Source organism: Cibotium barometz, chromosome 60 (assembly GCF_041138505.1).
Source record: "Cibotium barometz isolate CiBa-2024 chromosome 60, ASM4113850v1, whole genome shotgun sequence".
NCBI lineage: Eukaryota > Viridiplantae > Streptophyta > Polypodiopsida > Cyatheales > Cibotiaceae > Cibotium > Cibotium barometz.
Genome location: NC_141105.1, coordinates 20,522,254 through 20,549,861, shown reverse-complemented (window position 1 = coordinate 20,549,861; position 27,608 = coordinate 20,522,254). Strand labels below are relative to the sequence as shown.

Below are 27,608 nucleotides of genomic sequence, written 5' to 3'. Positions count from 1 at the left end.
ATTTTAGGTCATATATGCACTTTGAGGACAATAATTGAAGATACTGGGAAAGTGTATTTATTGATGTGGGGACTATCACAAGGCTTTTGGACAATTTCATTAGAAAAAGCTCTTTGATTAGCTTCAACAGCTTGACTATTTGAGGTGCTTTTATCTATAATGACCCTCTACGAGTAGATTATAGAATTTGTCGAGAAGACTACATAAGAAATGTTGAAGAAAATCAAAAGCACCATTAGGGTCAAGTAAGGTTGTCCCATTATCTTTAATCATTTTTGGCATTATATAAATGAGGTAGTTGACTTTATAAAGGTAAAATGGACTAATCCAACAAGCTCTGACTATTGTATGCAAAAAATATTAGGATGGCTTTATCTTGTGAGGATAAGGATTTGGGTATAAATGTCATTAAAACAAAGACAACGATCTTTACAAATAGGAATGAATGGAGGTCAAGAACAACTTGGCAGATTTAGGGAAACTTTCTTTAATCGTGTGCTTTGCCATGAGAAAGATGGTTGAAGCTTGCCTTAACACTAGTCTTGTAATAAGGTCATAAAAGTGGGTTCAGCTATAGAAAATAGCTCTAGGCTTATTCACAAATTTTGAAGAAAAAAACACTCCAGTTCTATCAAACTACTTGAGTATGCTTGATTTGCATACATCTATATGGTAAAAATTTGGAAAGAAACCATATATACATACATATGCATATGTATATGTGTGTGTGTGTGTGTGTGTGTGTGTGTGTGGTGTCATCAACGTAAAAAAGAAGGTTGTTCTGTTTTTTCTACTTTTCAAAATTTCATAAAAATCAAAAAAAATAAGGAGCTATTGACTGTGCTTTGAACTTGTATTACACTCCTTAGGCATGGCATAATCATTTATTTTGCACCGAGAATCACATTCAAAACCTTGACATGTTTGCATTGAACGAACCTTACAAAATCACCTGCATTCATGGCTTATCCCCCGTATCCACCTTCCATGTCTCTTTAAAGTAAGACATGACAAACAGTCATTCAAAAAAAGCCTTTCCGTCTTCTGCCATGTTGTACTGTTTGTGATTACTCTCGATATACTTATGCAGAAATTAATCATTACATGCCTTTTATGTTATATACAACATCTGGCAGTATCAAATAAAGACAGATGCATCCTAAGCAATTTACAAAACTGCACAAAATGAAATCTACAAAAGAGACAGAGACAACTTCACATTATCATCAAAACAAGGCTTTGAGTCACCTTCAATCTTGATCCATATATTCCCATGTTTCCTGTATTGAGGAAAAAGAAGTGTCAATTCAGGCTCCGTATCAGATGGCCCAGTGACAGACTGCCCTTGTGATGGCTCTCTGGAGAGACAAGTTGGACCATCTATTTTTGAGTGAGGCCTGTACCAAGGCCTTTCTAGTTGCTGCACTAAAGGCATTGCCTCCCAACTCAGGTCACTCAGAAGCCCATCTTGACCAACCAAATCGACAAATACACCTGTTGTATCAAACACTGAGCTTGATTCTTCAATTGGAAAAAGTGGAAGACAAGCAATTGGCTGCATACACATGCTGTCGTTCGTATCCCCAAAAGCACCTACAATATCCAAATTGCAACAACGACCTGCCAATAAGAAGAAAACCCAATATCCAATCAGAAACTTTCAAGAAATCAGGAGAAACCATCAAAAGCTTTTGTACATATCTTTAAAAAAAACTGTGTACTTAGGGTTTCAAGATACCTTTGCTCATGTTCTCATCCTCTGGATGATTACTACCACCAGCCATTGTCTGAAGAATGGCAGATTTCTCAGATGTTTCATGTATAACACACACTCTATTTAGAACAGAAGAACTGCAGACATCACAACCAAGGTCTTTGGATAACCGACCCACTTGACCCTCCTCTGATAAGATGAATGACGCATGCCCTCTGTCACCTTTCCTCACCTTCAGTGCTGCTTTCATAACACTAAAAGAAGAACAACAGCTTCCACCAGAGTTAAATGACCATGAGGAGGGTACTTCACTCTGGTTTTTTGATCCTATTTCAGCTTTGATCTTACTGCTGGAGTCGTTTGTTCCATCTAAATCCATTCTGAGTGATCTGCTGCATTCCATATTTGTCAATTTAGCTGTTGGATGGAGGGGCTCAGATAGACTTGTCTCACAAAAGGTTTCATTTAATGTCTGCATAACAGCTTGATTAGATCCCTTGATGACAGGCATCGCATCATCCTGTACTGCTTGCTCAAGGCAGTTGCCACTATCCTGATGCAGTAGACGATCTGAAGATGCAGTGTCCTCAATTTGATTTTTTACTTCCTGGCTACACCTGGCTGAAGGATGAAGGGGCTCAGACCCTTCCTTCAGACTTATAAAACAAAAGGTTTCACCTGATGTCTGCCCGACTGCTTCACTAGATCCCCTGATGATAGGGGGGACATCATCCCGTAATGTTTGCTCAAGACAGTTGCTGGTGTCCTGATGCGGCTGACCATCTGGAGATGCACTAAGCAGAGTTTGACTTTTAACTACCTGGCTACATGTTTCTGTAGGAGGAACACACTTCTCTCGTCTGATGGGCTTCACAGCATCTAAAATAATCTTGAAAATATCACCTTGCGAACCTTTACTGGGAAATTCTTTTGCAACAGTTATTTCCTTCTTATACTGAGGTGCAGGTCGACGTCGCTTTTTCCCTCCACCAAGGCGAAGGCTCTGGAGAGAATTGTTCTCCGAACAAGTACCTCCTTGAACAGGTGATTCGTGCTTCAAAACAGCTGAAAGAACCTTGCTGAAACTGAGAGTATCATCTTGCTGAGACTGGGGAGGTGTTGGAGGAGAAGAGGCCTGAGCAGGTGGTAAACCAGAAAGAAAACTCACAGTGTCATCTTGCTGAGATTGGGGGGGTGTTGGAGGAGGAGAGGGCTGAGCAGGTGGTGAACCAGGAGGCAGAGGAGGAACTGCTAAATTTGTGTATGTAAATTCAATCTCAGGCTGAGGAGATTCTCTGTTCATGGTTGAAGACAGGCCAACATCCTCACCATCAACTTCTCTGTTCATGGTTGTAGACAGCTGCCCAACGTCCTCACCACAGACTCCTGTGTTCATGGTTGAAGACAGGCCAACATCCTCACCGCCAACCATATCAATCTCCATGTCAACTACTTCACCGTTACCATTCAAAGAGGTTAAACCATTGCCATCAGAAACAGACTCCAATATGGGAGCTGTCTGAGTGAAACTGCTCATATTGGTTCTGAATACTCCCCAAAGGTAATGCCGATCATTCCAGACTGTTGACATAAAAACATGCTTTTATCAAAACATAGCTTGTGTCAAAGTTTCCTGTCTATGTTACTGCAGAGTGTCATCAACTAAAACACATGAAGTTCAAAAAAACACACAAAAAACCCATTGCTTCCAGAGGATTTTAATGTTACACTTACACTTCTCTGTATCAGGCAATAACTGAGAAGTAAAAATGAGGAGGTGCACAGACCCCAACTCTGCTCTCAAGGTAGAATCATGTGCCATGAGACGATCAAGAAGGGGCTTGTACGAAGAATCATGGCTGCACAAAAGGATCCTTTGAACAGTAAGCAGTTGTCTTGAAGCTTATGTAAAAAAATTGATTCATATTTACGAAAAACCAGCAGCATTGCCAAATTTCAATATTTATCTTTACAACCTTTCCATATCCATAGGGAAGAAGAATATGCCAATGTTGTTACTGGTTGGTAGACATTCCCGAAAGGATTGTGGCCAAGCATCATCGTGCACTCCTCGCTTCAATTCTTCCAGCTTCAGCTGAGCTGGCAATGACTGGGCTACTTTATGAACCTTTGGATCAGCCCTGTTAGAAAGGTGAGCTTGGATCCCGCTGTAGAACGCTGAACAGCCGGTACTTGAAGAAACATTGAAGCAGCCACTGTAGATCAAACACTAAGATAAGAGATATGGTTTGAATTGGCAGCTGCAGCAGTCTTTTCATAGAAAGGTGTACAAGACAGTGCTTTATCACCATACATTTTTACAACCAACTGGTAGGAATGATATATACCTCCACAATATTTGAACATCAGGAAAGGCTTGGGGTACTGGAGGGAACTGATCACCATGCCATAATCTTGGTGCGGGAACATAAGCAGTACTCCTCGCTGGTGTGTCCGGTGTACATAATCCTCCTGTATGCTGCAGATTGTAAACCATCCCTCCATTAGCAGTACTCCTCGCTGGTGTGCACAGTGAACATATTCCTCCTGTATGCTGCAGATTGTAAACCATCCCTCCATATCCCTGTGGCTGCCAGCGTGTGGCTCGTGACAGATGAAAGAGACCTGGATGCCACAGCCTTCCATTGCCGGGATCCAGAGAAGAAGTGTCACCTGGTGGGAAAGGAATTAGAGGAACAGAGTACACAGGAGTTCTCAACGCTGTAAAATCAAGTCGCCTTCCTTGCGGGGCTTGTGCTAGAAACTTGGGTTTCTCAAGAATTCCACACTCAAATGCCTTTGAATGCTGTTTTGAGGTGTTTGCATTTATCTGTTTAGATTCCTCTCTCATTTCAGGTAGTCCTAAAGAACCAATCCCTTGCTTACCATTTGGCTCTATGGCCGATTGCTTGCTGCCAGAAAAAGCCTCTTTTCCATGACTATTAGTTTCATTGGCTTTCAGTTCTCCCTTCCTAAAAGCTTGTGTTTCTCCATCGACTTCTTTGTGATTCAAATCCCTGCACTTCTCGTTGAAGTTCTTAAATCGGTTGCCTCTATAAGCAACTATATGAGAAACCTCTGAAGCTTTAGAGATTTTATCGCTCTGTGAGCCAACTTCCACAGCTGCATCTGTAAACAAAAGAAACATACACCAGTGGATTAACATTTTCAGCATGTAATCTTAACTAACTTTCCCCCTACAAATCAATTTAAGGGTGATCCTAGTTGCAGGCAGCCTGCCACTGATAATTAAAGAAATGAACTTCGACGGATCTTGTCCATCTACCACAAAAAGCAAGGCAATCTGTGTCATGATAAGAAGAGGATAGCAAACGCAGACAGGTCACTCTTAGTGCCTTGACAGACAGATACCTTGAAACCACAGGACGGGCAGGGGTTGAGCAGGGGAGATCCCCTGCCCATGAACGACAGGCAGGTGAGATATCCCCTTTTCAAAGACACAGTAAAGCCCCTTAGAAAAAAGGTGAACTTTCACAGTGAGAGCAGACCAAATGACTCGAAATATGGCAGGGAAAAAAATCAGAAAAAAACAGAGACATTGTTAAGAAAGTTGAGTTTTCCAAGTCTCGAAAAGGTAGATACTACTATTTCTTTCTCATGAATCAATGCCCATAAGCCACCATACCCTCTAGGCACTCATGGCATGAAGTTGTGCAAGCCACTCCTGAAACCAAACCCCGGACACTCGGGCAACACACAGACAACACGGTACCAGAAACAAACTTTGAGATGCAATGGAAGAACCATAAACAATCACCCAAAGAACGCAGCACTGAGCTGGAATGGGTGGCCCCCCATAGGAACAACTTTATTCAATGAATAAACTGTTACAACAGACCAAGGTGCGGGTGCAAACTTACACCAGATTCTCAACAAAGCTTCAGCAAACACTTGCCCAAAGATATAGGTACCAAGAGCACCATAAACCAGTACAAATCAGCCTTGAAACAGCCCCCAGAACCAGCAAACCAGCTCCAGATGAAGAGGGAGAAAGAGTTGTATTGTACGGCCAGCGTTGCAGGAGAGAGAGAACACGCTGCTGCCCTGCAGTACGACCAGCACTGAAAAAGAGAGAGTTAACACCAAACAGCTGCTGTTGTACAGCCACGCTCAAGAGAAAGAGAGCATGCTGCTGTACGGCCAGCGCTCAGAAGGAAGAGAACAAACTGCTGTCCTGATGTACGCCCAGCGCTAAGGAGAGAGAGGAGGTTTCTGCCCTGCTGTTTGGCCAGCGCTTAGGGGAGAGGGAGAGCACGTTGCTGCCTTGCTGTACGGCTGGCGCTCAGGAGCAAGGATAGAACCAGTCGGAAAACTGTTGTACGGCCAACACTCAGGGGAGAGGGGGAGCACCCTGCTGCTGGCCAGGAGATGAGGGCGCCTGAACATCCTCCATGTTACATCCTCCATGTTTCTATGAAGTCGAACAGCCCCAAAAACAGCTGTGGTTTTTCCCTTTTTGCCAAAAGTGGCTGAATATGCCTAAAATATCAACTTTTGTGCTTTTCCAGCTTGTTGGCCAAGTTTATGCTAGGTGCCTCCATATGTCTAGGGATCCAAGACAAAAATAATAATAAGTCCGACCACACTAATGCTTCAACTTTCTTCTGTGGAGAAACCCCGTTCACACCTTGTCTCCATACAGTGTGTGAAACACCGATCAAGACTGGTGAAGGGCCCCAATGGTGACATCCCCTCCATCTTATAAGACAGTTGTCCGCAACTGTATAAGCCTAATAGTAGTGAAGTACTCTTCAAATATAGGAGATCCCCTACCATGTAGTATAATCCGAGCATTAAAATCTTTCAAATCCACTGTAACATAGATACTCGGCAAAGTTGCCACTTTTTCTAAATGTTCAAGGATCCAAAATCCTTCCACCCGTAGATACTTTATTCAAAGAATAAACTGTTACAACAGACCAAGGTGTAGGTGCAATCTTGCGCTGGATTTTCCACAAAGCTTCCTCAGCAAACACTTGCTCAAGGATCTAGATACAAACAGCACCAAGAACCAGTACAAATCAGCCTTGAAACAGCCCCCAAAATCAGTGGCCAACTCCGGAAGAGAAGAGAAAAAGTGCTGCCTTGCTGTACAACCAGCGCTCAAGAAAGAGAAGGTGTTGTCCTGCAATATGGCCAGCGCATTAGAAGAGAGAAAATTGTTGTCCTGCTGTACGGCCACCACTCAGGAGAGGAAGAGAGAAAACGTTTTGCAACTGCAGCCTGCCAACTGTGTGTGTGCACTCATGCGCATCCTCCTCCTTTTCATAGAGTCGACCAGTCCCAAATATAGCTTTGCTTTTTCCCTTTTTGCCGAAAGTGGCTGAATAGCCAAAAATATCAACTTTCATGCTTTTCCCAACTTGTTGGTCAAGATTCCTCTAGCCACCTCATTTTTGGTCCACATCTCCACGCCCAGAAGGTGATAAATCCGACCACACTTGATGTGTGTACCTATTGCCTTAAAAATCAAACCAACAAATAAAATCCCTTGTAGTTCATACTCAGTTGCCATCTTTCAAGCCAAAATATGTTGGTGAATGCTTTAGCTTTCTTATGTGGAAAATATCCGATCACACTTTGGCTCCACTCAATGTGTGAAACACCGATCAAGAATGGTAAGGAGACCAAATGGTCATAGCATATGCCACACATGCGCTCCATACGCCATACATGTATTGTCATGTCAGGCTCCATAAGCCACACATGTATTGGTGCCATGTCAGTGGGCTCACACCCGAGTCCTTCCTGGGGATCCATCCACATACCTCTAGATGGCATAAACTCCTGTTGGCATGTCAGCGAGGTCACACCATAGTCCTTCCTGGGGATCCATCCACTTACATGCATGTGCCATGGTATGATTGGTGTGAGAGTCTTACCACTCAAAGCCGCCAAAACAAGTACACGTTCACACAAGCCAGGGAAGCTCAAGCAGCACATTGTTGTCCAGAACAGCTCTACGTGTCTTTGACCAGCCATACAAGCACAAAATGCTTGCCATGTTAGGCTTCAAAACAACTCATAATATAGAATCAGCTAATCCATGATACTAAAAAAATAATTCATAGTTTTGTAACCACACATGCGACATATTCTAGTGTCCCATACCACTAGAATACTCCCCATATGAGATCCTTGTATAGGCGACAATTCTAGCATTCCATACTGCTAGGAGCCTCCAATATACAAGACCAGAATCATAACCTATTCATCAAAAGCATAGAAAAGCCTTTTCCATAACTATGGCCATTCTTTAGCCTACCAAGAAAACTCGTGTAATACCATAAACAAATAGATATTGAACATTTTGAAAACGCCAAGTTGTAACCATAGTTGCTAAAAAACGTGTACGTTTCCAAACGTCCCAATTTTAGAGACGCGTTTTTTTAACGCACTTTTTTTATAAAAATAATTTTGGGATGCGTTTCTTTTTTACATGAATGGTTAATGTTGAATGGTCATTGGTAAATCGATATTAAAGTTAATGTTGAATGGCATTGCCGCCACTAGACCCATGGGGACCTAGGGCCATGTAAATGTATTATCATTATGATTTAATGAATTATGATAGCCATAGGCTTCAAATTGTTCACTCTTGAGTTTTTTTTTTTTTCCAGAAAGAAGACTTCTATATTAAGTATGAAAAAATTTTACAAAATGGAGATTTCACACCAAGCAAGGTGGAGATCTCAACCAATCAGGAGCCCTCTGCTGCCAATAGGGTCTCGAATGAGAGGATGTGAAAAAGATACCAATGTCCGACTCTCTCATAAACTAACCGCGCTTCCTCTCCGCAGCCCTCGAAAATCCCTGGAGTCTAGCCCAAGTAGCCATAATGGTGTGAATAATATCACTCCAAATCCTGCAAAGACACTGAGAAACAAGAACGGGAGTACCCTAGATGGCCTCGGTGCATCTAGCCTTCCAGATATTCCAGGCTGAGATACTAGCAATAATCTCCCAAGAGCTGTCTAACCTTTGTGCCAGAGGGTAAAAGTGTGAAAGTGGCAAATCCTGAAGACAACACTGCCGAGCAACTCCTTGCCTAACCATAATGGCCAAGCTCCTGTCAGTCCCCTCGAATGTCAGCTGAGGCCCAGACTGTGTCAACGAAATGATAGAACCAAAAGAAATGATTGCATCCCTCTTAATCCTACCAAAGAGGTGTGCAATCGCAGACCAAATCCTCTGTGCTTCCTTGCATTCCCATAAACAATGGTAAACTGACTCCGAAACTCCTGCACATCTAGGCAAGCACCAGTAACAAACCTCCACTGATTGGTGGCCAGACCACCATGAAGAGAAACCCAGATAAAGGAGGAAATATGTGGCTTCCTATAAGAATGCCACAATCTCTGCCAAAATACTCTCTAAATGTCAGTCGAAATGCCGTAAGATTCCCAATGGGGTCTACAAGTAGGGACACACTGAATGTGTCCCAAGATAAGATGTCTGGCATTCCACACCGTATAACTAAAAAAAGGCATGCTTTTCAAAAAGGGTTACAAGCATCCTTCCACTCACACTCACCGGGGTCCCAATGCAAATGTCTGATAGGGCAGGCACCATACAACCAAAGGCTAACACTCTCTATGATCATCCCTGGGGAGGGGGGGGAGGGGGGAGTCAACAAAGACGTGCTTCCCTAACCTGCCAACAACTCATTTTATAATTGGTTGCGCAGTTCTTACCGTTTCACAGCGTGAAACTCTTCGCACTCTTTCACGACGTGAACCATTTTTTTGCAGTTTCACGTGGTGTTTATAAGATCAAATTTTTATCTTTCGTGCTCAAACACTCACACATGCATATGATGATACATTGCTTACCTTGTCCCTTTAATTTTACCATGAAAACCACGGGTTCACCTTGACACTTCTCGGCATTTGCTGATGTAGTCTTTTTAATTCTATTTGAAAGCTTCTTATTGTTCCTTCCACCCAACTAAATATTTTTGTTGATATGTCTGGTTGTGTATGGCTTCCATTTGGAACACCTTTGCCTATACCTTCACCTGTCTTGTTCCATTCTGTATTCAAAGTCGGTATGGTTGTTGCCTTGGTCATTTTCAACTCAGTTGGCTGAATTTTCTTTATCCTCCACACAAGAGCAGGTGTGGTGTTGGCTCTATCGGGAAGTTGATGTATCCATATTGCTGTATTACCTTGATAGTAGCCTTATGCTCGCAGTAGGTCCTTTCGGACAGTCATGAGGCCTTTGCAAGTGCTTGGAGTTCTGCCAATTCGTAGGTGCTGGCAATGGCCGACTTTTGAATTGTATTTGTCCCTGAATACGTTCATTCCTCATTGTCTCCTTCCTCTCTGGTTGATCCTTGAGTTGATTCTTGAGCACCCATTTATGTGTGCCCTTGTATGTTGGGTATTGTGTAGGCAAATTCAACACAATGGGTGCAGATTCTGTTTTCCGAGCTATTGCCTCTGCAGCGATTTGTTTCCCTTGATTTGTCGAGTTCCATAATGATATGGACATGACCTTCTCACCGATGCTCAGCGATGCTGTTCTTTCTTCCCATTGGATATTGCACTTATTGGCACAGATCCAGAATCGTGCTAGAATCATCTCTTCTTCCACTGTACCTGCAGGCATCACAAACACCTTTCCGATCAAGGAATTATTACTGATGGAAATATTAACATTTAAATACACCTCGGCCTTTATGGTTGGTAGGTGCACACTACGAACTTGCACATCTGTGGGTTGAAGGTATGGTCTTTCTAAGGCTATCCACGTATCATATGAGATTAAGTTGTGGCTGGACCTTGTGTCTATTAATGCAATACTTGTTGCAACGCCCTTAGCTGTTGTGAGTCCCAACTTGAGTCGTACTGGCTCAATGTTTAGATCCTCTTCGTTTACACGGGTTACGGACGCCATGTTGACATGACATAGCGTCATGTCATCTCTTCTTCCATTGTACCTGCAGGCATCACAAACACCTTTCCGACCAAGGAATTATTACTGATGAAAATATTAACATTTAAATACCCCTCGGCCTTTTTGGTTGTTAGGTGCACACTACGAACTTGCGCATTTGTAGGTTCAAGGTATGGTCTTTCTAAGGCTATCCAAGTATCATGTGAGATTAAGTTGTGGCTGGACCCTGTGTCTATTAATGCAATACTTGTTGCAGCGCCTTTAGTTGTTGTGAGTCGCAACTTGAGTCGTGCTGGCTCAATGTTTAGATCCTCTTCGTTTACAAGCGTTACGGACGCCATGTTGACATGAATCAGGCCTTTCTGCATTTTGGCTTTGACTTGCCTAGCCTTAGCTTCGTCTTGCGCTTGCTGGATCTTTTCGTTTCCCAGCTGTTTCTGTTGTTTTAAGAGGTGTTCTTGCAAGAGCATCTCTTGGGTTAATGGTCCAAAATATTTTTTCAGTTTACTTCCATTGACATAGCCCTCCATTTGGATGCCATCAATCGGTTCTATTCAGACAGACCCTTGAGGTGTGTTTCCGATACTCGGAATGGTCCTAGGCCTCGGTATTTAAGTTTCTTTTTCCTAGCGTTTCCCACACCATACATGAGGACGAGGTCCCCCGTTTTTAGTTCTTTTTGCTTGAGGTTTCTATCAAACCGGTGTTTCCTGCGTAACTTTTTGACCATGAGTCCATGTGATGCTATCAACCAAGTCTCATCCAGTTTTTCCAAGTCAATTAGCCTTTCAGCTAATGCATTCTCAGTTAGACTTTCCTCTACAACAATCCTTAAGCTTGGGACTAGGTATTCCATGGGCATAACCACTTCAACACCGTAAGCTAGACGAAAAGGAGTATATCATGTCGCTACCATATATAATGTGTGGTAGACCCAAAGAGCTGCTTCCAATGTTTATGTCAAAATAGTGCACAAAATCTTGTTGGTACTTTCTGCTTGACCATTGGCTTGTGGGTAGTAAGGTGATGATTTTCGATGGACCACTAAGAATCCTGCAAGCAAATGATTAATCACCTCATTGATGAAATGTGAGCCACGATCACTCACTAGGGACAGCAGAACCTTGATATAATTTGCTCATATACAAATTTTGCAGTTGTTCACACATCAAGTTTCTTTGAAGCTCTGGCTTCCGCCCACTTCGTGAAATAGTCTGTGGCCACGATTATGTAGCGGGCTTGGGATGGATATGTCGCAGGACTCATCGGCCCCACAAAATCTATTCCCCATTTCTCAAATGGCTGCTTTACGATGATTAGGGTTAGTGGCATCTTGTCTCTTTGTTGTGGAACAGCGAAACGTTGGCATTCCTCGCATCTTTTGATGAGCTCGATGGCGTCCCCGAATAATGTAGGCCACCAGAGTCCATCTTGAACCACTTTCCGAGCTGTAATTTCTCCAGCAAAATGCCCACCAGCTATCCCTGACGATCATAAGCCTCTTGACACTCCTCGGTCCACTCAAAGACAATGAGAAGTTTGTACAAGGGTCTGGCTATCTCACCATAAAATATGATGAAGAGTTCATAATACCCCACATGACTCATAAACCTTTGCACTCCTTTGTAGTTGGTAAGCGGTGGTAGCTCCAAGATCAGTTCGACCTTGCTTTCATCAGTGGATATACCATTTTTTGAGACTATGTGTCCTAGTATCACACCATGCTTGACCCAGAATTGGCACTTCAAGGGGTTTAATGATATCCGATATAATCGGCAACGTTCAAACATCTTCCTTAAGCAGGTCAAATGATCTTCCCATCGAGAATGTGCACATAGATCATCAATAAACACTTCCAACCACTTTTGCAAGGAGTCCTTAAAAGTTCTGCACATCAATCGTTGAAAGGTTGCCAGGACATTTGTGAGACCAAACGGCATAACCTTGTAAGCAAATGTCCCCCACATTGTGTTAAAGGTTGTCTTATGTTGGTCTTCTGGTGCTATGAACACCTGATTTTACCCGAAAAGCCCATCCAAGAAGCTGTACGCTTCCCTCCCAGCCACTCTTTCCAAGACATGTTCAGTATAAGGTAATGGGTAATGGTCCTTCCGAGTGGCCGCATTTACTTTTTTAAGATCGACACATACACTCAATTTCCCATTCTTTTTGGGCACTATCGCAATAGGTGACAACCAATCCACATGTTCGATCTCATAGATAAAGTCTGCAACAATGAGCTTATCAATTTCTTCCTTTACAATTGCTGCATACTTTGGATTCATCTGGTATGGTTTCTGTCTGGCTGGTCTCGAACCTTCCATGATTGGAATCGTACGTTGTACCACCTCCGGCAATACCCCTTTCATTTCCTTGTAATTCCAGGCGAAACAATCCTTATATTTCTTGAGGAGAGCAATGAGTTCTTCTTCCTCTGCATAAGTTAAATCTTTAGCAATGTATATGGGTCGTGCTTCTTTCCCTGGTCCCACAGTATCAACCTCCTTGACTTCTGCCGGTCCATCGTATGATGCCGACAGCCCCTCCTCTTTTACCCTTGTAGCTGTCAGCCGAACCACTCTCCAATCATCTACCGTATAGTTCTTGAAATGGTCGGACACTGAAAGCAAGTCTAGTTTGTCCTCATTGTCCTTTTTGGCTTTTGCCATGATCTTATTGGCCTCATGTTGTGCCTCTGCTAAGGCCTTGTTGCGTTTTCGGCATCCAACTTTTGTAAGCTTGGGTGTATCGGTTTCTTGAAGGGTGATTTTCTCTTGGTGCCTCCCTTCCAATGATATTTTGCTCAACTCCTCGCCCCAGTCCTTTGAGAATTCATCATGTACCTTTGTAGCCTCAAGGTATCTCAACCATTGGGCATGTGTAGGTCTGCTCCGCAACAGGGCGTTTCGTCGGGCTAGGTACCGTTTCTGTCTCCGCCATCGCCTGAGGCGTTGGACAAAGGTACGGCTTCGTGCCACTGTACCTTCTGTACTTGATGTTTTCCCTCCTGATTCCTCATCCATGGTTTGCCAATTAACCATGCAGATAGAAGTCGTGGGGACAGTTACAGATTCCAAATACTAGGTTCCCTTAGGTTGCATTACATCAATGGTAGCCAACACATGCATCCAATTTTCACTGAAATCCGGAGGTAGTGACGCATAAATTCTCGTTTCCTCCTCATCCTTGGTTTCCCCCTCTCTGTAGGTTGGCATATCTGTAGGGATGTGGTTCGCTCTGTTGTGACCGAGTCATTACCGAACAATTGCCCTTCCATGGATGCCTAGTACCCATTATGATGAATCGCGATGGTAACGTTCGTGTCGTCACTTTCATAGTAGCGTCCCAGTTCATTAACTGGTATCTTAACGACTCGGGTTTCTCTGTAGGCCATAGTATTCTGGCGTGACCTCACCCATGTCCTCGTAGTATTCCACGCTAAGTTCTAATTCCCGCACTAGTTCAAGATCTTCTGATGGCTCTTCAATCACTACTTGATTGATCTTAGCCTGTGGTGGTTGTGGCGGTAGAATTGGTGGTGGCAAGGGTGAAGCGTCTTGTACCCGGAACATCCCCCTAGGTAAGTAGGAAGAGTTGGGTTGTCCAACAGTGGCAGTGATCTGCATAGGTGGTGCTGGCAAAGCCAATGGGGCTCTATTTGTTGGTAGTTGTGCCACATTTTAAACCCTTGGAAATCTACACATTGAAATGTCATGATTTTCCAATTTTACACAGTGCACACAATAAAGTAATGGTATTGCCCTTAACTGTGGACATTCGGTGGTGGTATGATTTAGTCTGCACATGGAGCACCACACCAATTCCCTGCGGGGGTAAAGGTGACTATGTCCATGTCCCGACGTCTCTCTTCCTTCCCTAACCTTTAATTTTTCTAATATGGCATTGTTGAGCTCATCCACATGTCCGACTTGCTTACTTGGAGTTCCAATTTCTTGGTGACTCGAAACACGCAAACTCGTGGTTGCTTGTTTGCAGATGTTTTAACATCTTCAGGTTGTGGCAATTCTAACATATTATCTTCATATTCGATTGCCAATTTGCAGCATGCATCAAGAGTAGCTGGCCGGGCTAGTACCAGGTAATCATGCATTTTATGGTCCCTAACCCCTCTCCTGAAACAAGGTAACAATTGATCATCTGTCAACCTTTTCCGAAGTTTGCATCTTGAATTTAAGTGCTTCATGCAAGAGACATAGTCTCTCATCGACTCATCTTCCTTTTGTTTGCTGTTATGTATTGATGTTATGTAGTTGTGCCACAAGGCTCCATGTGTCACCACTGTGGATAAAACTAGACACAAAAACATTCTTTAACCTTGTGAAGTTAACCTTGTCCTCAGGCTTAAGGGTTCGGAACCACTGGTGAGCTTTCCCTCTAAGGTCAGCGAGAAGGCGTGTATCATGGTCACATCACTGACCGGTCCGCAGATTTTACATGTAGATTCAAAAATCTCTACATGTTGGATAGAATCTCCATCCCCAGAGAACTTTTCGACAAGTTTTGAAATGATATGGAGTTTCATCTCGGAAGGTTGGGGTTCTAGAGTAGAGCCTAGTTCCCTGACCATCCCCCTACCCATCTCTGCTGCCATATTTAACAAGTCTGCCCTTGTAGCCACATTAAGGTCCATAGCTGGATCATTTCTAGGTCTCTGGGTGTCAAATCCCCGACGGATCTCCTCGTAGAACGTTCTTGGTACAAGACTCGAAACCTGCAAACAAACCAAACAAACGTGAAGCGGGTGCAAGCCTGACTCACCTCCCAACCTTGACAGCCGTGGGCAAGCCCACAAGTCTTGGTTGTCCCCACTGAGCCACGAGCTGAGCTAACTAAATAGACGTACCAACCAATCTCTACCTCGTGACGTCCCATACCGCCACGAAGCTACCCTCGCGGGCCTCGAGACTGCTGTCGGCCTCGGCTGCATAAAGCAAGTGCACATCTGCAATAGATCCAGGCTCCTGACCATAGAGCTCTCACAAAAACACGTGAGACTCTATCTACTAATGACTAACCTTGGCCACCCTTTTATAGGCTCTTGGCCGATCATCGGGCGTGCACACTTGGGCGCCCGCCCGTTAGTCTATCCCTAACTCAGCTCGTCAATCAATCTGCCTAACTCCAAGCTTCCCCAAACCTCGAAGCTAGTCTTGTGTGCGTGTAGCACATGGTAGATACACACTGTGTGTCACGACCCTGTGTTTTTCTCTGGACAGTATGCAGGCGTGCACGGGCACGTGGTGGACAGTGTGAATGGCATCAAATTGGAGCTAAAAAGGAAACCCATGTGTGGACAACCCCAAGTGTGAAGGGGGCAAAGAGATTTTATCTTAAAAGGTTTTAAAAACCTTTAAAATCATTTTAATGCCTTTTATGAAAGAAAACGTGGCCCATATGCTTCTATTGGTAAAAAAGGCAGAGGGCAAAACTGTGGACTTCCTCTCCTTCTCTTGAAAACAGAGGGCTGGACTGCAGGTTGTGCTGGACGGAGAGCAGGTTTTCTCATGCTTCTTTCTCTCTCTCATGGAAGCAAGCGATGGGCTGCAGGCAGCTGTAGGAAGCGCACAACTGCAAAGGTGCTGGACTGAACAGGGCATGAGAGGCTCTCTTGGAAAGAGGGGACTGCAGGAGAAACAGGGGCGTACACGTGGGGACAACCAGTACTGCTCTCTCTCTCTCTCTCTCTCTCTCTCTCTCTCTCTCTCTCTCTCTCTCTCTCTCTCTCTCTCTCTCTCTCTCTCTCTCTCTCTCTCTCTCTCTCTCTCTCTCTCTCTGCTGAAAAGTGGATAGGCCTGCAGGAAGGTCTGGGCGGGCAGATGCAGCACAGACACGTGCTTTACTGGCTTGGAAGAGAGGCTGGTGGGCTGGCTGCAAGCAGCGCTTGTTTGTGGATGCCGTGTGGACAAGAAGCCATGATGCAGATTCTTTGCAGGCTTCAGGAGTTCTACTTTGACGGCTGAGTTCCCAGCCTTATTGTAATCAAAGCTCTTATAATCAATTAAAGAAATACCGCAAGGAGCGCCACTGTGATTTGGGGCCAATCGGTGTCCGTGTACTGTTTGCAGGAGCACTCTAGCTCCCCCTGTTTATTTTCCTTTTCTAGGTTCTCAATGGCGTTGAAGTGTTTTATGTGCGAGTGTTTGTTTCACCGCCCGTCAGGCCGGTTTCAAGGTTCCGTTGCCGGGACATCGTCGACTTTCTCAAGGAGGCGAGTCCGTGGTTGCTTTGGTCGGGACAATCGCCAACTTTCCTAAGGGGGCGAGCTCGTGGTTGTCTCATGAGAGTCGCATCAAAAGCTTCAACATGAGAAAAGTGAAAAGGAAGTGCAGGACACAGTACAGGATTTTGTGTCTTTGCCTATATGAGGTGAAGAGCAAGAGCTGAAGATGAAGCTCAGGAGAAAAGACACCAAGGACAAGAAGTAGTCGGCCAGGAACAAGAAGCAGTTGAAGTGTTATGGTGCAGGAGATGCGTTGAAGGCTATGGCTTTCGACAGTTTGTCACTAGTCGTATCTTCATAGAGACTTCATGGGTTCGGAAGACAGTTTCTTTCTATGTTTAGCAGTAGTGATCTACTATGCTTCATCGAGGACTTGTGCTTACCACTTGGGTGGAGTGCAAGCAGGTTTTGGGTGCCTGAGGATGTATCAGATGAGGCTCAGATGGAAGTGGAGGAACTTGACGAGGTTCTTATTCCTGAGCATATACTTGCACATAAGGAAAGAAAAAGGTTTCCCGTCGCTATCCTGTGAAGTTCAAGAGCTGTTCACTGATGGATACGAAGTGGATGGAGGAGGTTCACTGATGGATGCGAAGTGGATGGAGGAGGGTGACTTAGCAGATTCACCTCAGGAGTTGCAGCTTTATCTTGATGCCTATGAGTTGGAGTCGACTCTTGTTACGGCTCATTCAAGTTCAGCAAAGCATAGGTCTGAAGCATTGCCTGATGCTCAAGAGGGGGGTAGCACCTCCGCTCCCTTGTTACAAACAGGCTCAGTTGTCATCTAGGGGTCGCTTGGTGACATCTTTGTATTCACCCGAAGGTACTGAGGCTGACAGTACATCTGCTTATGGGACTTCTATGATCTTGTGTACTAGTCACATGAGATGGTAAAGTTGGGTATGGTTCATAGTCGGCCGCACCTTGAACTATAACTGCAACTATGGATAACTCTATGGAGGGCATAAGTCTTGCGAGCAGTCCTAGAGTTGGTTTGGTTCATGGATATATGGATCGAACTCTGTTTGTGCATGTATGCATTCACTTTTTGAGGTAGAGGTATTTTTGTATTCTGGTGCCATTGGATCCTGGTATCATTGAGAATACATTGGGAAATACTCTGCATTGTGTCCTGTGCTGCATGTATGTTGGTATGATACATCAAGTGCTTTATTATGTTCATGGATGAACCACTGGGTGTGACTCCTGCGGGATGGCCATGAGACATATGTGGGAAAGTACTTAGTGGATGTAGTGTTTGGATGCATTGAATGCTTTCATATGCTCATGTTGTACCATCAGTCGTGGGTCCTGCGGAATTCCCATGGGCGTAAGGCTTGCGAGCAGCCCTTAGACTGTTACTTTGGAGTAGGTAGAGCATTTTGAGGAGCATATTGTTTGCGAATGCATATGTGTGTCATATGTCGAATGATGCATAGTTTTGTTTTTGGCTAACACAGTTAACGTGTTTCCATTTGGTTTTAGACTTTTGCTGTAGGTTCTCAAGGAACAAGCAAGAGGTGTTTGTCACTTTGGCGTGACAGTGTGGCCTATTGTGCAGGATGATTGTTTTATCACCCAGATGCATTGGAAGGCCATTGTTTTTGCCATATGGGGTGTCTTTGCTCATAAGATGCTTTACTATGCCATTGAGTGCAATCGAGGACGCTTGCCATTTTTCAAGAGGGGGGTATATCCCGACCCTGTGTTTTTCTCTGGACAGTATGCAGGTGTGCACGGGCACGTGGTGGACAGTGTGAATGGCATCAAATTGGAGCTAAAAAGGAAACCCATGTGTGGACAACCCCAAGTGTGAAGGGGGCAAAGAGATTTTATCTTAAAAGGTTTTAAAAACCTTTAAAATCATTTTAATGCCTTTTATGAAAGAAAACGTGGCCCATATGCTTCTATTGGTAAAAAAGGCGGAGGGCAAAACTGCCGACTCCCTCTCCTTCTCTTGAAAACAGAGGGCTGGACTGCAGGTTGTGCTGGACGGAGAGCAGGTTTTCTCGTGCTTCTTTCTCTCTCTCATGGAAACAAGCGATGGGCTGCAGGTTGTGCTGGACGGAGAGCAGGTTTTCTCGTGCTTCTTTCTCTCTCTCATGGAAGCAAGCGATGGGCTGCAGGCAGCTGTAGGAAGCGCACAATTGCAGAGGTGCTGGACTGAACAGGGCATGAGAGGCTCTCTTGGAAAGAGGGGACTGCAGGAGAAACAGGGGCGTACACGTGGGGACAGCCAGTACTGCTCTCTCTCTCTCTCTCTCTCTGTCTCTCTCTCCCTCTGCTGAAAAGTGGATAGGCCTGTAGGAAGGTCTGGGCGGGCAGATGCAGCACAGACACGTGCTTTACTGGCTTGGAAGAGAGGCTGGTGGGCTGGCTGCAAGCAGCGCCCAGCCAACAGATTCTCACGCTCTCTCTCTTGAAAGGAGGCCGCCTCTAGGAAGTGCAAGACAGGTCTTTCTCTCTCTCTCTCTCTCTTTCTTTTGGAAGGAGGCGGGCAGAAGGAGGCGCATAGCCGGGACTGTTTTGGGACTGTTTATGGGCTGTTTTTGTTTGGCTGCAAATTCAGCTATGTGCTTGGGTTTTTTGGCTGCAAGTACAGGTCATTTGGTTATGTTTCTTGGCATGGGAGTGATGCAAGCTCGCATGGCTGCGTGCTCATGGAGCAGATTGTTTTCTTCCTGCTAGAAAGGAACAGAGGGACCTACAGTTATGGGCATCTCTATGTTTCCAGATGTTTCATGAGGGAACAGGTAACTAGATGTATGCCGTTGTTGGCACTGTTGTTGAATGGTGCCATGAATGGTTCTGTATGGAAACAGGACAGAAGTTTCAAAGGGAAACAGGCCTAAGGGTTTCATGTGGAAACGGGTCGTAGGTTTCTCGAGGAAACATGTTTTTGGGTTTCTCCAAGAGATAGGTCACATGCAGGCAGAAGGTACAGGAATGGACACATGTTTGGTACAGCCTTGCTACTGATTGGGCAGGGGACAGGGAATCCATGACAGAGATGGATAGTACCCTTGGAAGGTAGAGAGGGTTAGTACAGGTATGTCGACTGTATGGTATGCTGTGCTGTGATACGAGTTCTCTTTTGAGAGAGAGTTTGGGAGCCTGTGTTGTGATGCAGAAGCACTGGATGTGTCAGGGTGTGATGCTGTTCATAGTGTGAGAGGCTATGGATGGTTGTGGCAGCCCTGATCATGGGAGAAAGCTTTTGTATGCAGACTCAATGTGTGGGAGTGTTTTGATATGAACAATGGCTGGACTTGTTTGTGGATGGCGTGTGGACAAGAAGCCATGATGCAGATTCTTTACAAGCTTCAGGAGTTCTACTTTGAAGGCTGAGTTCCCAGCCTTATTGTAATCAAAGCTCTTATAATCAATTAAAGAAATACCGCAAGGGACGCCACTGCGATTTGGGGCCAATCGGTGTCCCTGTACTATTTGCAGGAGCACTCTAGCTCCCCCCTATTTATTTTCCTTTTCTAGGTTCTCAATGGCGTTGAAGTGTTTTATGTGCGAGTGTTTGTTTCACCGCCCGTCAGGCCGGTTTCACTGTGTACATGACATACTCCCCCTCCTCTAAGAGCTCACTCATGAGCTCACTAAAAAAGAAAAACAGAATATATATATATATATATATATAACAAAAAAAAAACACAAAAGTAAAAGCTAAGTAAGCTTTTGGGAAAGCCTATAAATTCCCCTTAAGTGGACTTCTTGCCACACATCTCTCAAGCTCTCAAGCTCTCTAGCACTCTCCTTGTGCAAGATAAAACTCTTCTCTCATCTTACTCTCTTCAAGATGTCGACCTAAGAATCCTAGTTGGAGCCCATTCCCGAACGTGAAGACCTGCCGGCTACGGAAGCCACCGATGGCGATCTTTTCGTTGATTTTGTTTTAAAATCAGATTTCCAAGAGTTTAAAGTTGCTCTCGAAGCTTCTTCCTCGGAACGTCAAGTACAAGTCACCGCGCAGATGCAAGCTTTACAGAACTCCATCTCTTTGTTGACCACTACTCTATCTACTCTTTCGGGTATGGATACTTTGGCATCTGCTTTAGGCTCCAATATTACTCCGGAACAGTTTGGGGGCGAGCAAAAGCAGCGTACCAAAGAGATCGTGGACAGTTGGCTACATAAGTGGCAAGTCCATTTTCAGTTTCATCCATATGACGATGGCAAAAAGGTCCAATTAGCAGCAGGTTTCCTCTCACGCAAAGCTTTGCTTTGGTGGAAAGAACTCAACCCTAAACCAACGACTTGGGCACAATTCGAAGATGTCTTCAAGAAAGAATTCCTCAAGAAAGAGGATGACTATGATATTGTTGCTTGGTTTGCTACTTTGACTATGACCTCGCAAAATCTCACTTATGAGGTCTATCTCTAGAAATTTAGGGACTTGCAAATGAAAGCTACAAAGATGGATCCTACTACTCTTTTGGGTTTCTTCATAGCCAGTTTACCCGACTTGTACCGTTTACAAGTTAAAAACAACAAATGCAAAACTTTGGACGAGGCCATTCATTCCGCTCGTATCTATGATGATACAATGATCTCTTCCAAGTCTAAACCCGAAACCGAGCAGGGGAACAAGCACAAAAGGAAGTTCTCCGCACCGATGGCTAGCATGACAGAAGGAAAGTCTTCGGACCAACCTTCGAAGAATTCTACTTCGACCCCCACAAAGAAAAAACGTCTCCTTAAGGCTTTGAAGCTCAAGGAGGAGGGACGTTGCTTCATCTGCGAAGAAAAAAAACATATGTATAACGAGTACCCGAAGCAAAAGGGTGCCAAGACCAACGCAAGACCCAAGCCAAAGGCAGCTAACCAGTTGTCTTTGACAGGTACGTCAGTTACTGTACTTTCTCGCCCTAGTTCATGTTTTGATTGTCTGTTCAACTCTAAAGTTTTTGGCGTGCATGATCTTCTCCGAGTTTATGGAAAAGTGAATGGTGATAGAATACATATTCTTCTAGACCCTGGCAGCTCACACAATTTTATTAATTACAAACTTGTGCAGAAATTGGGTCTTGACACAACACCCAGCGATCATACCTATGAGATACGCCTACCTACGGGTCGGCAAGTATGGGATCGAAAGGTGGAGACACTACCGATCCGGATTCAGGACTACAAAGATACTCTGGAATGCCATATTATGCATCTAGAGCATGTAGACTTGTTATTAGGGATGGAGTGGTTTAAGACTCTTGAATTCCAGATAGATTGGTCTAGTCATATTTTTTCTTTTGAACATAGAAACACCCAGTATAGTATCTTAGGTGATTGTATACTTCCCTCTCAAGGACCTCTTGTACATACAGTTGATTTTGGTCATATAATGGATTCTTCTTTGTATACTGCTTTCCATTGTGTCTTGATTCCACTTTCTTCATTTCTCATACCTACTATGGATGTCAATGAATTAAGTGTGTTTGAAAGCAAAGAATTAAAGAAGATACTTGATTTCTTTCAAGATGTATTTCCTAAGGAACTGCCATCTGGCTTACCACCTGAAAGGACAATAGATCATCGTATTGACCTAGTCCCTAATGCTCACCCTGCTAGTATTCCACCTTATAGGATGAGCCAAGCTGAGGAAGATGAGTTGGCCAAACAACTCAAAGATTATTTGAGGATGGACCAGATCCGTCCAAGTAAATCACCTTGGAGTGCACCTGTGTAACTCAGGAGAAAGAAGGACAACACCTGGAGAATGTGTATAGATTACAAGAGATTGAACAAGCTGACAATTAAGAACCGTTATCCTCTCCCTAGATCAGATGACCTGATTGACCGATTAGCCAGAGCGAAGTATTTTACAAAGATAGATTTACGTACTGGCTATCACCAGATACGTATTCATGAAAGGCATGTCGAAAGAACCGCCTTTCGGACTAGGTATGGCCATTACGAGTTTCTCGTATTACCTTTTGGGTTAACCAATGCTCCATCCACTTTCCAGCAAATGATGAACGATCTTTTTCGTGAACATTTGGAAAAATTAGTGGTTGTGCTCTTCGATAATATTTTGATATATAGTCGTACTCTTGAGGATCACGTTAGACACCTCACGATTGTCTTAACTATTTTAGGACAGAATCGACTATATGCTAAATTAAGTAAATGTGAGTTTTTCATGACCGACATCATTTACTTGGGACACAAGATCACTAGAGATGGATTGAGCATTGACTATGACCAAGTTCAGAAGGTTCTAGCCTAGCCTATACCGCAAACAGTAAAACAACTTCGTTCTTTTCTTGGTTTTGTTGTTTTTCTTCGGAAATCTGTGCGGGAGAAGTCGCAAATGCGCTTAGTCGGATTAGCGAGGTGAATACTTTGTCGTTCATCGAGATTTCTACTGACTTATTTCAGTCATTGAGAGGGCTTTCCAAGACTGATAGTTATTTTGGTTCATTTTGACAGAAGATCCAGGACGGGAGCTCATTGATTGACCAAGACTCAATGACTGAGCAGTCTACCATTCAGGTTGCAGGAGGCCAGTGGATGATTCGGAATGGTTTACTATTCCGTAATGACAAAATTTGTGTACCACAGATCCCGGACATTAGGTCCAAGATTCTTAAGAAGTGTCACGACGCCCCTTCTGCTGGACACCCTGGGATACACAAGACATTAGCTTTAGTGAAACACACTTTTTATTGGCCAAAGATGAAAAGATATGTAGAAGATTATGTTCTCAAGTGTCAAGTTTGTCAAGCAAATAAAGCTGAACGCTTTAGACAAGCTGGGCTATTGCACCCTTTGCAAATCCCAGGTAATATATGGGAAAGTATTTCCATGGATTTTATTACCGGATTGCCAAGAACACGTCAAGGCCATGATTCTATTTGGGTTGTGGTGGATCGCTTGACAAAAATAGCTAGATTTTTACCAACACGGAAGACCATTACAGCTACGCAATTAGCACGGCAGTTTATCGAGCAATTATTTAGACTGTATGGGTTACCACAGGACATAGTCAGTGATAAGGACTCTTAAGTTTACAAGTGACTTTTGGAGACTTGTTTTTGAGAAGTTGGAAACAACTTTGAATTTGAATTCCTCAGATCATCCTCAATCTGATGGCCAAACTGAAAGAGTTAATCTGATTTTGGAGGATATGCTTTGAGCATATGTCTCCAAAAGACAGAGTTCATGGGAGGATTATCTTCCTATGTTAAAATTTGCATATAATAGTACTAAGCATACGAGTACAAGTTTTAGTCCTTTTATGCTTATGTATGGTTTTCAACCTCAATCACCTGTTACAATAGGATTTTCAGGACTTCAGCATGATGCAGCACATAATTTTTTGCAAGATATGCAAGAAATGTTACAAGTTGCGAAAGAATCTATTAGAAGTACTCAAGACAAAGACATTTTTTATTCTAATAGACATCGTTCACCCAGAGGGTTCTCTGAAGGAACGATGATGTATTTGCAAGTTCCGAAATATTCCGAGACTTTACAGACAGGTCGATCTCCGAAATTATTCCCTAGATACTGTGGACCATTTCGTATTACACGACAGATTGGTTCAGTCGCATATGAATTGGATTTGCCTTCTCATGTGAAAGTTCATCCTGTATTTCATGTCAGTAGACTTAAGGAAGTACTGGGTGGAACAGACCAGTTAGTTACTCCTCAAGAAATCATAGATGTCGAGGACATGACATTTGTTCCACACGAACCTGAAAAGATTCTTGGATTTTGTGAAAGAAGATTGCGTAATACGCTTATCACGGAATACAAGATCAAGTGAAAGGATCGTGTTGAGAAGAACGCTACATGGGAGACATTGACTACCCTTCAGAGAGATTACCCTGGCTTTTTAATGAGTTCAGGAGCTCTTAGAGGAAGGGGAGTATGTCATGTACACAGTGTGTATCTACCGTGTGCTACACGCGCACAAGACTAGCTTCAAGGTTTGGGAAAGCTTGGAGCTAGGCAGACTGATTGACGAGCTAAGTTAGAGATGGACTAACGGACGGACACCCAAGAATGGACAGACGGGCGTCCAAGTGTGAACGCCCAATGACCGGCCAAGAGCCTATAAAAGGATGGCCAAGGTTAGTCATTAGTAGATAGAGTCTCGCGTGTTTTTGTGAGAGCTCTATGGTCAGGAGCCTGAATCTAGTGTGCAGACGTGCACCTGCTTTATGCAACCGAGGCTGGCAGCAATCTCGATTTTGTTTGCAGGTTTCGAGTCTTGTACCAAGAACGTTCTACAAGGAGATCCGTCGGGGATTTGACAGGGGAATTGCTCTCCCCCTTCCTAGACCTCGTCCCCTACTTGTATTGGCTCTTCTAGGTATCTCGGGTTCATGGACTGGTCCAGTTGTAGTACCTTGGTGGAATTCCTCGTTAGTCGCCTCGGTGCGTCTTTGTGTAATTAAGAGCTCCATGTCTTGTAAGAATATAGGGTTATTGATCATTAGCTCAATATCCTTCTTGGTGTAGAGTCGATCCTCTACTTCTATAGCCAAGTTAGCTATGTTAACCTCTTCTTCTCTGGTTGTAAACCCTTCCTCCATTATGGATTTCTCATTGATGGATTCCAAGTTCGGAATTTCTCCATCACTTCTACCTGTAGCAATTTCAGGTTCTTTTCCTCGTGATTGGAGAGGATTAACACTTCCCGTCTCCTTTCTCAACTCTTGCCCTACGAGTATCAAGCTCTTGTTTCCTTAAGCTCAATTCTCGGAGTTATCGTTCTATCTCACTTCGTTGGAGGTCCAATTCCACTTCCTCTCGGTGGTGGAAAAGAATATTTGACCCGTCGTAGCTGCACTTTCCACATCTCGTCTAATTCGAGAGATGCCAATATTTGACAGCCTAAAATTCAACGCTTGGAATGGCACTACTTGTCTTGGACCGAGTCTAGCGCTAGTTGACGGACCCATGCCCGCAGATTGCGCTTCTTCATCATGACTAGTTTGAAGACCGAAAAATCCTCGGGCGATATCAATGATCCCACTAGACTTGGTTGGGAAGTGTGATTTATCTTCTTCCCCAAACCTAGCATATCTCAGCCCTTTTTCCATGGACTCTTCACTGCTGGTTTCCGCGGTAGTCAGGTTTCTCAAAACACTCAAGCGTGTGCTTGCGGAATGTCCTAATCCCACACTTCTTTGATAGGAAATTCCTGGATGATTTGATGCACTATCGTCAGGCGTAAGATCGTCTCCAATGAGTTTTCCAAATCTTAAGTGCATGTATCTATGATTTGATAAGCTATTAATCAACCCAAATTGATTCAATTTCTGATTCTATCGCTCTGTTCAAGAGACGTGAATTAGCAGAGAATGTTTCACGTCGTGAAACAGCAGGATTTTTTCACGTCGTGAAACTGCAGGAAAATGATTCACGTCGTGAATGGTTTTCCTGCACTTTCATGTACTCAAGAATTTTCCTCCTTAGGGTTAAATTCCTTCTTTTAGTTAAATTCCCTTTCCTTAGCTGACCCTCACAGCCCTAGTATTGTCAATCCGTCAGTTTGGCCTTCACGAGACCTCAGACATGTGGAAATGCATCTGAAAGAGACTGCGAGTGATTGGTGGATGGCAAAGCTCTTAGACAGAACAACTCCTCGTACTTGGAGTACCTCTAAGGTGCAATTTTATGATTAGTTTCTTCCCCCCACTTTGAAAAAGATGTATGGAAGGAATGGGATTGGTTAACACAGGATGAAGAGGATTCCATTTCTTCGTACATTTCAAAATTTTGGCGGATTCTTCTAAAGGTCACACCCTTCATGACTATTAGTGAGGACGAGAAGAAAAGGAAATTCGAGTTGGTGTTGCAACAAACGGATCATCCAGAAGAGCCTGGCAGTTTATCCCACTTTATAGGAGCTGATATATTTAGCCACTATTTTAGAGGAACTACATGGCAAGGGAGCATCAAAAAAGCAAGAATTTAGCTCATACAAAGGAAAATTCAAAGCTGGAAATTAGCCACCTAAATTTATGCTTAATGAGTCCAAGGATGCAAAAGAGAGCTCTGAAAAGAAGCCGGGGGATAAGAAGGATGATACCAAGCTGTCCTAAGAGCATATTTATGAATGCATGAAAGAGAGAAAATGTTTCTTATGTGCCAGTAAGGATCATATGAAATCTCAGACACCACTAAGGCACTTGCATTCATAAGGCAATTTGAAATAGCCTTCTGCACTGAGGATTTCATAGAGAAATCTCACGTCGCGAAACAGTAAGTGTTTCACGCCGTGAACCACTTCAAAAATGGTTCACATCATGAATGGTTTTCCTGCACTTTCACGGGTTCCAAATTTTGGCGGGTTGCACCTTGTCAGAGGTGTCATAATAAGGGTTTCTATTTTTGGAATGTAATCCTGTGATTTCCGGCGAAAATCTCGACACTGATTTCGTGAGCGATTCGCGGCGTGAAACTGCAAGGAAATGATTCACGTCGTGAACAACTTTCCTACACTTTCACGTGGAATTTTCGCGTCGACAATTTGTGGTTTTGGATGCATAATACTTATCCAAAAGATGAAAATTAGATTGTGCCAATGCTAAAGAATAAAATGCAAGTTCCTGACTCAATCAATGATCCCTTATGTTTTTTATTTTTATGAATTTCTTTAAAAAAAGAAAAAAATCCACCCAACCCGCTTCTTCATGTTGGTGTCTTTTGTGATGCTAACTTGAAAATTATCAAGAATAACCAATGAATCCTTTTCTAAACTGCTTTCCGTAACAT

At 43.7% G+C, this 27,608-nt stretch overlaps 1 protein-coding gene across 1 annotated transcript in view; it reads right to left on the bottom strand.

Moving 5' to 3' along the window:
• Positions 1-903: 903 nt before the first annotated feature.
• The window catches only part of LOC147605098 (uncharacterized), a 53,914-nt gene continuing 27,209 nt past the window's right edge, over positions 904-27,608 (bottom strand). The window contains exons 5-9 of the mRNA XM_086794449.1: positions 4,063-4,843; positions 3,691-3,930; positions 3,449-3,573; positions 1,739-3,295; positions 904-1,620 (exon numbers count right to left, since the gene is read on the bottom strand). Of these exons, the coding sequence (XP_086650575.1) occupies positions 1,193-1,620; positions 1,739-3,295; positions 3,449-3,573; positions 3,691-3,930; positions 4,063-4,843 (3,131 nt within the window). The 3' untranslated portion in view covers positions 904-1,192. The remainder of the gene's footprint in view (positions 1,621-1,738; positions 3,296-3,448; positions 3,574-3,690; positions 3,931-4,062; positions 4,844-27,608) is intronic.